At 49.6% G+C, this 13,084-nt stretch overlaps 2 protein-coding genes across 2 annotated transcripts in view; both read right to left on the minus strand.

Moving 5' to 3' along the window:
- Positions 1-13,084, minus strand: part of LOC146712734 (uncharacterized) — a 44,958-nt gene that overhangs the window by 15,587 nt on the left and 16,287 nt on the right. The window lies entirely within an intron of this gene.
- LOC146712736 (nuclear factor 7, ovary-like) lies at positions 926-3,284 on the minus strand. The gene is made up of 2 exons (XM_085452159.1): positions 3,171-3,284; positions 926-3,069 (listed from the first exon to the last, which is right to left on the minus strand). The coding sequence occupies exon 2, from the start codon at positions 3,050-3,052 to the stop codon at positions 1,667-1,669; it is 1,386 nt and encodes a 461-aa protein (XP_085308285.1). The 5' UTR covers positions 3,053-3,069; positions 3,171-3,284; the 3' UTR covers positions 926-1,666.

The raw sequence follows: 13,084 nt of genomic DNA on the forward strand, positions 1-13,084 counted from the left end.
AGTGTAGTCAGTGCTGCAGGGAGAATGGACTGCCATACACGTTATGGGTCTGTGAGCTCGAGGAGGGAGAAAAAGGGGAGTGGAAAGGTACGAGTTGTCGTCGAGGAAAAATGGGAGCTAGAAGCATGTAAATATAATAATAACCACTTCAGCCAAGAAGAGTGCCTGACGAGCCCAGTTGTAAGTAAGCTATTAAGACTCGACTGTACACCGTGTTCGTGTTTTCCTCCGAAAACAATAAGTTCCGTTGGAGCAGTCTTTCAACGCCTCTCTCTGTCTCTCGCAAGAAAAGTTGACCCACACAACAAAGTAAAGCTATTTTTCGGCTACGAGCCGACAGGGACCCCGCCGTATTAGTCAGAGGTCCCTTTACTACAGTTCAGAGTCGCGGACCTTCAGTAATAGTAATAAATCACACAGCAATAGTACATTCACGTTGTTGTAAAAAGCATGATAATATATTAAGTAATCCAAAGTATTCAGAATACGTTACTGTCATTGAGTAACATAACGGAATACGTTACAGAATCCGGTTGTTCAGTGATGACGCGATGAATCCTACTTCCGGGTCTAAAGTAGTCTGCGTTTAATATGGCTTTTGTGTTATTAACATGCTTAATGTTATGTATTTTCTTCTATTTGATCTCAAAAACCTCCTAAAACAGTCAATGATCACTGTTGACCTCCCTCGGCTTTTATTACCGCTAATCATTTATTTAAGCTCAGTTTTTAAAACCTTAGGATGTAACTACAGCCCAGCCTATGCAGCAGTATATGAATGACTAACCTCGTATTGTGGATGGATTATCTCAGTTGTTCTCCTGGCTGAAGTTTGGTCCTTTTACAGCGATTACATTTGTTCCTGACCACCGAGAACACTCACGTTAACTTTTATCGAGTGGAAAAAAAGTTAGCTTGTTTATATTATGCTAACATAGATGTGTCGCTAGCGGTCATGTAGCACATCATTATATACCAGCTAGCCCAACTTCAGTAACTCTAAAAACGTCACTGCTGTTTAATTTTCTGTCTTCATTTATGCTGGAAGTGATAACAGAGCTGTACGTTTTAATTTGTTTCCAAAACCCCGCAGTCAGGACATGCTATATTGTATTTAGATAGAAGCTAGCGAGCTAACTCCCTGCTAACTTCTAACTCCGTTAAATGTCATAAATTCCGTTTTCATGGATGCCTGGATGTTAAACTCAATTGTTACACCTGGTAGAGCAGAACGCTGATCATTTTATTAAAGATGAAAGACTTTAGACAGTTTTTCAACTCTCAGTAATGCCATAGTGATCGTTTGATATATGGACCTGCAGCAGAGTTTAGACCCAGACACGGCTAGTGACGTCAGACTGAACAACCGGATACATTTTGGGGCATGCATTCTGTATTCTATAATGGAATACATTTTAAAAGTAACCTTCCCAACACTGGTAATGATTAGAAACTTGATAGAATTTCAAATCTAGTTTGGGGAGTCATTCAGTGAGAAACAGTGAAATGATTTTCCATGTGAAAAGGTGGACAGCAGAAACAGAAAGAAACAGTGAAAACTAAAAGAGAAACAAAGAGCTTTGGAACAACGAGGCAGCAGGAGGACAGCTGCAGTTTAACAGCTTCAACTCACTGACAGGAAACAACATTAGAAACATCATCATCCTCAACTCATCTGCTGCACTGACACTGACACCTTCAACGGCAACACCTTCACTTTATCACCAGTGTTAATGATTGGAAACATCCTGTGAGTGAAAGTGTGTGTGAAGGTGTGTATGTGTGTGTTAGTATCAGGATCAGAGAACGACAGCTTTCCTCTGTTCCAGTCCAGATTCACTCTGATCCTCTGGAGCTTCTTCTCTACTGAGAGAGCAGTTTCACATGATGGTGAGCGTGCTGAGTATTTACCTGTAGAAAACCATAATCTCCATAATCCAGACTCAATGTATCCCTTCCTCTGCACAGACTCTGCTAGCACCCCCAGAGCCCACCATGTACTGTCTCCAACCTCGACATCCCAGCTGTGAGTCCCTGAGTTAAAGCCCTCAGAGCCCAGGACACAGCAGGAATAATCAAACCTCTCTGGATTATCAGGAAGCTGCTGTTCATCTCCTCGTCTCACACTGGTCAGATCTTCAGACAGGATGAGTTTTGGATGAGCAGTGTTTGGGTCCAGAATGAGAGGAGTGTAGGAGACCATGTCCTTCATGTTGTTCCAGATGTTGAAGGTCAGGTTGCCCAGGTGTTTGGCCTGGTCTATCAGAGCTCCTGAGGGCAGCTGTGGATCATCCAGCAGGGGGCAGCGCTGGACTCTTTCCACTGCAGCCTTGTAGTTGTGCAGGAATGAGATGTCTTCAGCTCTCAGCTCCTCCTCTGTGGCTCTGACTGTGTCTGAAAGAGCTGCTATCTCTCTGCTCAGAGCCTCCATCTTCTCCTTCATCATCCCACTCTTCTGCTCCTCTTCCTCCCTCAGTGCAGCCAGCCTGGCCTCCTCTTCCTCTGCTAGAAACTGGTGAAGCTTCTTAAACTGCTCCTTAATCTGCCTCTCTGTGTGTCGGGCCTGGACCTTAATGTGTTCTGCTGTTTGATCAAACTTCACTTGAACTTCTTCACAAACCTTTAACTTCTTCTTTAAGGGCTCCAGAGTTTCCTGAAGTTCCTTCTTGTGTTGTTGTGCAGCTTCATCGATGGGTCTGAATCTGTGATTGGTGTGTTTTTCTGAGTCTCTGCAGATGACACACACTGGCTGCTGATGGTCCAGACAGAAGAGTCTGAGTTTCTCAGAGTGCAGACTGCAGAGAGCCTCTGAAGCTCTCTGATCTCTCTCCTGTAAGAACGACTCACACAGGTTCTTTAAAGCCAGATTTGAAGGTGGTTTTGACCGTGAAGATCTTCTCTTACAAACTGGACACTCGCGTGTTGGTGTCTCTTTCCACTGTCTCTTCAGACAGACTTTACAGAAGCTGTGGCTACATGACAGAAGAACAGGATCTCTGAAGACCTCCTGACAGACCGGACAGCAGAGATCCTCCTCTGATCTGGAAGCCATTGAGTCTGTGAGTGAAGCTGAAAGCAGCAGACAGGAAGTACAGTCAGTCCTGGCTCCCCTCCCTCCTCTACCACCTTCACTGAAACTTGCTTTGAGTCGTGTTTTTGCTCAAACTCACATTCAGTGTGTGGAGCGTCAGCAGCTTGAAGCAGCAGCGTTGGAGTTTTCCACTTTTCTCTCCTGTAGCTGGACTCACTCAGAGGAAGCTGCTAGTTTGGTCTGAGTTCAGTCTGATCGTCTGTGCGTCTCTCTGCACTGAAGAAGAACAACATCCTGTTTCCTGGTTTGTAGCATTTCAGTGACATAGAGGCCGGAACATCATTCAGCGTGAGTGTGACAGCAGAGTGCAGACGTTTGTTGCAGATCAGAAACGAAACCTTTTCTTAAGCGTAGAAAATAAACTGTGACTCAGTGGTGCAGCTGCTTGGCAGTTTTTATTTCAGACTTTGTTCTGGTTATTGTTCAGGTACCCTAGCAGTGGGAGTGTAATGCAGTCACACAAACACAGTTGGATTTACTCTGGAGAACTTCAAGACATGGTGAGGAGGTAATTTAGCCATGTAAATCAGCTGTATTGGATCAAGGACGCATCTAAAATCTACAGGACACCGGCCCTCAAGGCCTGGAGTTTCCCCATGCCCGAGTTACTGTAACAGCAGCTACTTTTCCATCAGACCAACACCAACATCAAATTCTGTCTGATACAAACAACACTTCTAGATGGAATTTATCCTTTGATTTTAAGTCCTCCTCTTTATTCTCTGAAACACACTTTCATTCATTCATTGATTATTTTAGTCAGAAATGTTGTTTGTTACTATTAAACATGAAATATTAACATTAAAGAAGATGTGATGAAGGAATATTTGGAATATCTGGAGCTCTATTAAGTCATGTAATAACAACATGTGCATCATAGTGCAAAAGTAACATAACAAAGCTTTGTTCAGACAGTTACCTTTCAGTCGATTCACTCGGTATAACACATAAATAATAGAGATGGACCGATCCGATATTACGTATCGGTCCGATACTAACCTAAATTACTGGATCGGATATCAGAGAAAAAAAAAAAAGTAATCCGATCCATTAAATATCATGAAAGCACCTCACAAAACTTGCAACACGCCGTAACTCGCCTCAGAATGTTAGCAGGTCGGAGCAATATGCATCACGTGATAGAGCGGCTGTGGCCTGTCGGTGGTCTGGATAGTTTTGGAGCTTCGTTAGCAAACCGGCATTTCATCTCCGACAAAATCATACCCGAGAGAAGTAAAGCAAGTGTGTAAGTCCATCTCTGAATGTTTGTAAAGCATTCCTGCGTTAAGCTTAACAAGCACTACCTCTTCTTGCTGCTACTTCAATCATGAAACTGCTTAATGATCAGCTGATCGGCTGTCCGTCTCTCTTGTTGGTTTTTGGTCCACTTTGCACCAGAAAGAGGAAACCAGTGGATAAAAAAACAGCAGCACGTTTAAGCTTGATAAGCTGTTGTTAGAATGTATTTAATATTACTTTCTACACCAGGATCTTTTTCTACATAGCTGACGCTGGTAACTGTGCAGGGGCGGATCTAGCAAAGTTTAGCCAGGGGGGCCGATAGATATTAACAGGGAAAAGGGGGCACAAAGACATACTTTTATTTCCTATTCTCATTTAAAATGTCGAGCTTTTAATAAATAATTATCTGACACCCAAAGTTTTAATTTGATGTAAAATGAATAGAAGTCAATTACTGTATATAGTAACTATTAAGTCTAATATATATACTAGGGAGGATGGTTTAAGTTTATTAGATTGATCAGTATTGCTGAACTATGAAATATATTTTTTTGCATACAGGTATAACAGAATAGCTTTAGTGTAGTGTTGTTGTTTTAAACTTATACAACTTATACAAAATGCAGCAAGATATTTAAAAAAACAGTTTTGTTGATTAAAAAACACTACATCGGATTCATATCGGTATTGGAAGCAGATATCCAAATTTATGATATCGGTATCGGACATAAAAAGTGGTATCGTGCCATCTCTAATATATATGGGATATCACGCTCCTTCACGTGTCCTGGCTGAAGAAACCTTTATTCACGCCTTTAAGGCAGATGACGTGTGATGACACATATAGCCACTGTCATCACAGTCATCCCTCAGTTCTTACGCTCTTCAACTCGCCGAGAACACCTCTGCTGAGTTGGGCTAGCTAACTGCTGCTAGTTAGCTCCGTTGTCTGCAGACTTGAACTTTGCTTAACTGCCCCTGTTGGTGTTAGCCTCCACCGCGCAGTTGGTGTGTAGGCTGCCCGTGGAGCGCTTATTTCAAGTTTTTCCCGTGCAGTGTTTTGCTTTGTGTTTTGTTATGGACTTCAAACCGAAGCGAGCAAAGCAGAAATCTTCTGATCGCCCCTGTCCTCAGGGATGCCCTTTCTCTTTGCACGACAGCAACTAGCACAATGCCTGCCCTGTCTGCCTGGGGATCGTCAATGCTCGGAGAGCGTTGACGGAGCCCGAAGCCTGTGCGTTTTGTCGCCAGTTCCGGCGCTCGACCCTGGAAAGACGGGTGACATTTGTGGAAAAAGTGCAGGGACGCTCGGCTGTCGCAAGGCAAGACCCTCACCTTTCCGAGTCTGGAGCCCCAGCTTTCTCTGAGTCCAAAGACGAGGATTTTCCGGTCGATGTCCCTGCAATTAGCTGGGCTGACCACATGGAATATGTTGACGGGTTAGCCGATGACGAGCCGGAACCATGCAGGAGCGCTGACGGGCTTCAGCAGATGGAAGCTCTGCGCGACATCATCCCCAGACGTCAGCCCAAGCCCGCAGCCAGCTCTCACAGGCCCGCCACTCCTCTAATGACTGGCAAGAGACCAGCGCCCACTGCTGAAGTGGGTGTGCCACCAGCGAGAGCACATCCTCCGGCCCGAGCTCCACGCCAGTCAGCCTGGAGCAAAGGCCCACCCTCGGGCCCCCGGCGGGACCTGTCGTCCAGGAGGAAGAAGCTTCAGCCCTCCTAGCTGTGGCTTAGAGTGGAGAGGGGGTCTAGCAGCAGGGAGACGCTGTTTTTACCCCTCTGTTGCCGCACAAGAGGTGCCGCTTAAGTTCTGTTCAGGTTGTCAGCCCCAGAAGGTGTTGCACTTTCCTAACAATGTCTCCCAAGCACAAAACATCTGCACACAAAATGCCTCAGGTAACCCTCTGTTCAGGTGTGCTAAATGTTCAGGTGACCACATCGAGTGTTCCCGCTGTTTTTCATTGTTGTGTCCCAGAAAAGGTGCCTCCAACAAAATGTATGAATGTACATGTGTCATGGTCCGTGGTCCTGTGCCTGCGGAATGCGTGATGCTCGGGTAGCCACACCCCCGGGCTGGGCCATCACCGACACATCTGCTCTCCATCGCGGTGATTACATGAAGAGCTGCTTAACCCGGCGCTGACGGATGCTCCACGCCAGTCCGTTACTCACCTCACAGTGGTAACTAGACTTCCCCGAAAGCGTGCGTTCACTTCTGGTTGGAACTGTGTTTAATCCGCCTACTTGTGCCCAGGTTTCGACCCGGCATCCGGCGTCTGCCACCTGCCTGTCCTCCGGCTCAACTGGATCACTCGGTGCATCATCTGGCCCATTCGCTATTCCCACGGACTTCCTGCTCACGGACTGCCACACTTCCCTCCCGAGCTCCCACTGTCCTGCTCTATCGTAAGCCCCCCTACTCTGACTCAGTCCTGATGTGTTTTCCCCGCTTCCCGGCTCCCTACTAATCCTCTCCCCTTTCTATTGCAGCCTCCCACGGTCCCGATCCCGGCTTCCTCGTGTCATTTTTTTCCCCGGGTTTTTAGTTCCTCGTTTTGCTCCCTAGTTTTCCCGGGTCGCCTTTCGTTATTATAATAAAGTGTCTTTTTCTGTTAGCACTGAGTCTGCGACTGGATCCTTTTGTGCACGCGCGGTGCGGCGCATGACAGTACGGACTGGCCAGAATGGATCCAGCAGACCCAATACGTTCAGCTATTAATAAGCAGGGTGCCATGCTCGGCCAACACGATCAGTTGCTTCTCTTACTTCAGGATCAGTATCAAGAGCTTAGCGGGAAACGGGGAGAAATGCACGCTAAACAGCCCGACCCCGGCATACCGTTGTGTGACGTTGTGTTTCCACGGCGAATTGGACCAGTGTGGGGTTTCCTTTTTCAGTGTACCCTTTTCTTCAGTCGCTCGCCACTCGCCTTCCCCACTGACGCGGCCAAGATTTCCCACTTTGTGGGACTGCTGGGTGGAAGGGCGTTGGCGTGGGCTGAAGCCTATGTATCTTTTAACCCGATACAGAGTTGCGACTTCGATGACTTCCTCGAAGAATTCAAAGCAACTTTCTCCCCGCCAGTTTCCGAGGATGATGCTGCTCAAAAGCTAGTGGCGCTCTGCCAGGGCCGGTGTAGTGTTGCGGAGTATTTAGTGGAGTTTCGCACAGTGGCAGCCGCTGTTGGCTGGCCCGATTCGGCCCTAAGGGGCATTTTCCTACGCTCCCTGAACGATCAGATGAAAGATCAGCTCGCGTTTCACGAGGCAGCTAAATCATTCAAGGATTTGGTGTCACTCGCCCGTAGAATTGATAAGCGTCTACGGGAGAGAGAGGCTGAACGGCAGTCCAAGCCACCGAAACCCGTATTGTACCCAGAACTTCGCGTGTCACCCCCCCCTGCCCCCATTTAGCTCTCCAGCGGCGTGCGCTCGCTCACTGTCTCCGCCGGAGCCGATGCAGATCGGGCGCTCTCAGCTCTCGCCGGAGGAAAGGGAACGCCGTTTTCGGGCCGGGGACTGCTTATACTGTGGGAAGCCGGGACACCGCATCGCCAGCTGCCCGGTTCGCCCAAATGGACCAGCTCACCGGTAGGTTCGGGGATACGGGTGGGCAGCACATTAAATGCTATTAGACCCCGATTAGTTGTGTCCGTTGCCATAGTAACCAACAAAAAGACTGTTACATGCAGCGCATTAGTGGATTCTGGGGCGGAGCAAAATCTCATAGATGAGAAGCTGGCTAAAGAGCTGGAAGTACCACTCACTCTGTTGGAACCTCCCCTCCCTGCGTCAGCGCTGAATAAACAAGTGTTTGCTTACATCACCCATCAGACTGCGCCTGTGAAAGTAATCACTTCCAGGAATCATAACGAATCACTTTCATTCTTTACCTTCCCGTCTCCCGACACCGCGCTCGTGTTAGGTTACCCGTGGCTGCAAAGACATAATCCCCACATTGATTGGGCAGGGAGCAAGATCGCCAGTTGGAGTTTGTTCTGCCTAGCTAATTGCCTGAGATCAGCAGTTCCTGCTGCACCAGCTAACCTGACCCCACTTGTTACACAAGCACATGACCTTTCCTCCATCCCACCCGAGTACCATGACTTACAGGAAGTGTTTAACAAGGACAAGGCTTGCTCTCTGCCACCTCACCGCCCCTATGACTGCGCCATTGACCTGCTACCTGGTGCCCCGCTGCCCTCCAGCCGGTTGTACAACCTGTCTCGCCCTGAGAGGGTGTCGATGGAAAACTATATCCAATTATCACTCGCGGCCAGTATTATTCGACCCTCTTCTTCCCCTGTAACTGCAGGCTTCTTCTTCGTGGGGAAAAAGGACGGTTCGTTGCGGCCATGCATTGATTACCGGGGCTTAAATGACATCACTGTAAAGAACAAATACCCTCTTCCGCTGATTAACTCTGCTTTTGGATCTCTCCAGGAAGCCACCGTTTTCACGAAACTGGATCTGCGAAACGCGTACCATCTGGTCCGGATAAGGGAGGGGAACGAGTGGAAGACCGCTTTTAACACACCACTGGGCCACTTTGAGTATTTGGTTATGCCATTCGGCTTAACAAATGCCCCTGCAGTTTTTCAAACTCTAGTGTGCTCCGAGACTTCCTGAACGTGTTTGTTTTTGTATACTTGGATGACATCCTCGTTTTTTCCAGGACCATGGAGGAGCATCGCATTCACGTCCGGAGCGTCCTGCAACGGTTACTGGAGAACAGACTGTTTGCCAAAGCAGAGAAATGCGACTTCCAAGCCTCATCAGTTTCCTTTTTGGGCTATATCTTAGCAGGAGGGCAGGTGAAGACGGACCCAGCTAAGATCAAGGCAGTTCTGGAGTGGCCAGTCCCGGATTCGCGGAAGAAGCTTCAAGGCTTTCTCAGGTTTGCAAACTTCTACCGACGCTTCATCCGAAACTACAGCCACGTCGCCGCGCCCCTCACTCGCCTCACTTCTTCTAAGGTAACTTTCACCTGGCCCCCAGAGGCCCACACAGCATTCACTAAATTAAAAGAATTGTTTACTTCGGCACCCATTCTACTCCACCCCGACACCACCAAACAATTCATCGTTGAGGTGGACGCGTCCGACATGAGAGTCGAGGCTGTTCTCTCTCAGCGGTCTGGGCCTCAAGGTAAGCTCCAGCCGTGCGCCTACTTCTCTCGCCGGCTCACTCCTACTGAAAGAAATCGTGACAAAGGCAATAGGGAGCTCTTGGCCATAAAACTTGCTTTGGAGGAGTGGCGCCACTGGCTGGAGGGAGCCTTTTCTCATATGGACGAACCATAAGAATCTGATTTTTCTGAGGACTGCTAAAAGGTTAAACTTCCGACAAGCCCGCTGGTCTCTGTTTTTTACCCGCTTTAACTTCACTCTCTCGTATCGCCCAGGTTCACGGAATGTCAAGCCAGATGCGCTCTCCCGTCAGTACTCCCCAGACACGGAAACATCGTCACCAACCACCATTCTCCCCCCAACCTGTGTGGTGGGCGCCCTCTCCTGGGATGTTGAGGAGGTTATCCCCCAGGTCCTCCCGGGCGACCATGACCCAGGTACCGGACCGCCTGGATGGCGTTTTGTCCCCGTTGCCGCCCGTGGAGCGGTAATTCATTGGATCCACACTGCACGATTTTCATGTCACCCTGGCGTGAGTAGAACCATTGATCTCCTCAAACGATATTTCTGGTGGAAGACTTTAAGAAAAGCTGCGAGGGAGTACGTGGCTGCCTGCGCTGTTTGCGCCCGCAATAAACTATCCACTAAGCACCCAGCGGGCCTGCTCCACCCGCTCAGCACTCCTCACCGGCCTTGGTCTCATATTTCATTAGATTTCGTTACGTGTCTTCCTCGTTCCTCGGGAAAGAGCGTCATCCTCACCATCATCGACCGGTTCTCCAAAGCCGCTCACTTCGTCCCGCTAACAAAACTACCCTCCGCCTCTGACACAGCCCAAGCCCTAATTGAGAACGTGTTCCGGCTCCATGGTATTCCCCTTGACATCGTCTCAGACCGAGGCCCGCAGTTTACTTCACAAGTATGGAGGACCTTTTGTTCCATTCTGGGCGCAAGAGTTAGTTTAAGCTCGGGTTTCCATCCGCAATCTAATGGCCAGACTGAGCGGCTTAACCAGGAGCTTGAGGCTGCGCTACGCTGCGTAGCGTCCCAAAACCCCACCTCCTGGGTCACCTATCTACCCTGGGTGGAATACGCACATAACTCACTTACCTCGTCTGCCACTGGTTTGTCCCCGTTCGAAGCTTCCCTCGGTTACCAGCCTCCACTTTTCCCTGAAAATGAACTCGATCTTGCAGTCCCCTCTGCATGGCATCATCTCCGGCGCTGCCAGCGGGTCTGGCTCAGGGTCCGCCAAGCTCTCCTGCGGACGAAGGAACAGCACACACGCCATGCCAACCGCTGTCGAACCCCCACCCCCCGAATATCGGTCGGGGCAGAGGGTCTGGCTAGCTGCCAAAAACGTTTCGCTGCGCGTGACATCCCGAAAACTGGCCCCCCGCTTCATCGGCCCATATGAAGTTGATGCGGTTGTTAACTCAGCGGCAGTTCGGCTCAAGCTCCCTGTTTCCTGGCGCATACATCCCACGTTCCACGTTTCCCAGGTCAAACCTGTCCGCCGCAGCCCGTTGTGCCCTCCGTCCGAGTCCCCTCCTCCCGCCCGGCTTATCGCCGGTCACCCGGCCTATACGGTCCGGCGGATCATGGCTGAGCGCCGGCGTGGGCGGGGGTGGCAGTTCCTAGTGGACTGGGAGGGGTACGGTCCTGAGTACCGCCTCTGGGTTCCGCGTTCCTTCATTCTGGATCCGTCCCTCGTCGCTGACTTCCGTGCTTCTCTCTGCAGGCCGCAGTCCGGTCGGTCGCCTGGGGGCGACCCTTGAGGGGGGGCCACTGTCATGGTCCGTGGTCCTGTGCCTGTGGAATGCATGATGCTCGGGTAGCCACACCCCCGGGCTGGGCCATAAACCTGCTCTCCATCGCGGTGGTTACATGAAGAGCTACTTGACCCGGCGCTGACGGATGCTCCACGCCAGTCCGTTACTCACCTCACAGTGGTAACTAGACTTCCACGAAAGCGTGCGTTCACTTCTGGTTGGAACTGTGTTTAATCCGCCTACTTGTGTCCAGGTTTCGACCTGGCGTCCGGCGTCTGCCACCTGCCTGTCCTCCGGCTCAACTGGATCACTCGGTGCATCATCTGGCCCATTCGCTATTCCCACGGACTTCCTGCTCACGGACTGCCACACTTCCCTCCCGAGCTCCCACGGTCCTGCTCTATCGTAAGCCCCCCTACTCTGACTCAGTCCTGATGTGTTTTCCCCACTTCCCGACTCTCTAGTAATCCTCTCCCCTTTCTATTGCAGCCTCTCACGGTCCCGATCCCGGCTTCCTCATGTCATTGTTTCCCCGGGTTTTTAGTTCCTCGTTTTGCTCCCTAGTTGGTCGCCTTTCGTTATTATAATAAAATGTCTTTTTCTGTTAGCGCTGAGTCTGCGTCTGGATCCTTTTGTGCACGCGCGGCACGGCGCATGACAACATGTTTCCATGTTACAATCGATAAAGAGTGTTTTTTATTCTCAAACAGTCACAAATGCTCAGGCTGCAGGCAGAATGAGTTAGGTCAGGCAGGTGATGCTGTCCCCTGCAGACACACTGGAGGGAGACAACGCCCCGCCGACGGTGCTGCAGGTCAGCCGGCACGCTGCTCACTTCCCTCAGTGGTGCACTCGCGCACCCTCTCCGTGTGTGCTGCGAACCATTGCCATGGGTCACTGGTTGCAGTTCCAGGTCAATCCACCTCGTTTCCAAAGAGTCGTAAAGACGACTTTCAACACCGAGGTGGCCATGATACTCAGAGAGGAAATAAAGGCGCTATTGCAGAAAAGAGCAATACGAGTGGTCCCCGCTTCGGAGACAGACAAAGGTTGGTACAGCCGTTATTTTGTTGTTCCGAAAAAAGGGGCAGGGCATCGTCCCGTCCTCGACCTGCGAGTCTTGAACACGTATCTACGAACGTACAGGTTCATGATGCTAACACTCAGACAGCTCTTGAATGCGGTCAGCCCGGGAGATTGGTTTGCAACAATCGATCTTGCAGATGCTTATTTTCATGTAGCTATACACCCGAAACACAGGCAGTTTCTGAGGTTTGCATTCGAGGGCGTAGCCTACGAATACCTAGTGCTGCCGTTCAGGCTGTCGCTCGCTCCTCACCTTTACGATATGTACCAAGGCAGCGCTAGCACCCCTGAGAGAGACAGGCATCCGCATCTTACCCTACCTAGATGACTGGGCTCTTGTAGCTTGCTCCAGAGAGCAGGTGGAGACACAGCTGTCACTGGTTCTGTCACATATTCAGACACTGGGGTTCAGTGCGCATGTGCCAACCAGCATGCAGCCTGTTGCAGTCGCTCCTGCTTTTTCTCTTAGATTAACTCTGTTTTCTTACGTATTCTTTATTTTCTGACTTGTATTTAATGGAGCACAGTAAAAAAAAAAAAATTTCCCCTAGGGATCAATAAAGTATTCTGATTCTGATCAGATTCTCTGTGAACTTTCAAAAGAGCTCGCTAATTTATTTGAAGCGTCCACACTCGCAAAAGGGGGAGGAGGGTAATCCCAAGGGAGCAGATTACTTTTCTCGGTTTGGAAATATGCTCGCTTTCCAGCCGCGCACGTTTGTCAGAGCACAGAGTGGCTGCATTTCATCGCTCCCTC

The sequence above is a fragment of the Copadichromis virginalis genome, linkage group LG3, assembly GCF_057382275.1.
Source record: "Copadichromis virginalis isolate Kocher_CV1m ecotype Utaka linkage group LG3, C_Virginalis_male_GT1.1, whole genome shotgun sequence".
NCBI lineage: Eukaryota > Metazoa > Chordata > Actinopteri > Cichliformes > Cichlidae > Copadichromis > Copadichromis virginalis.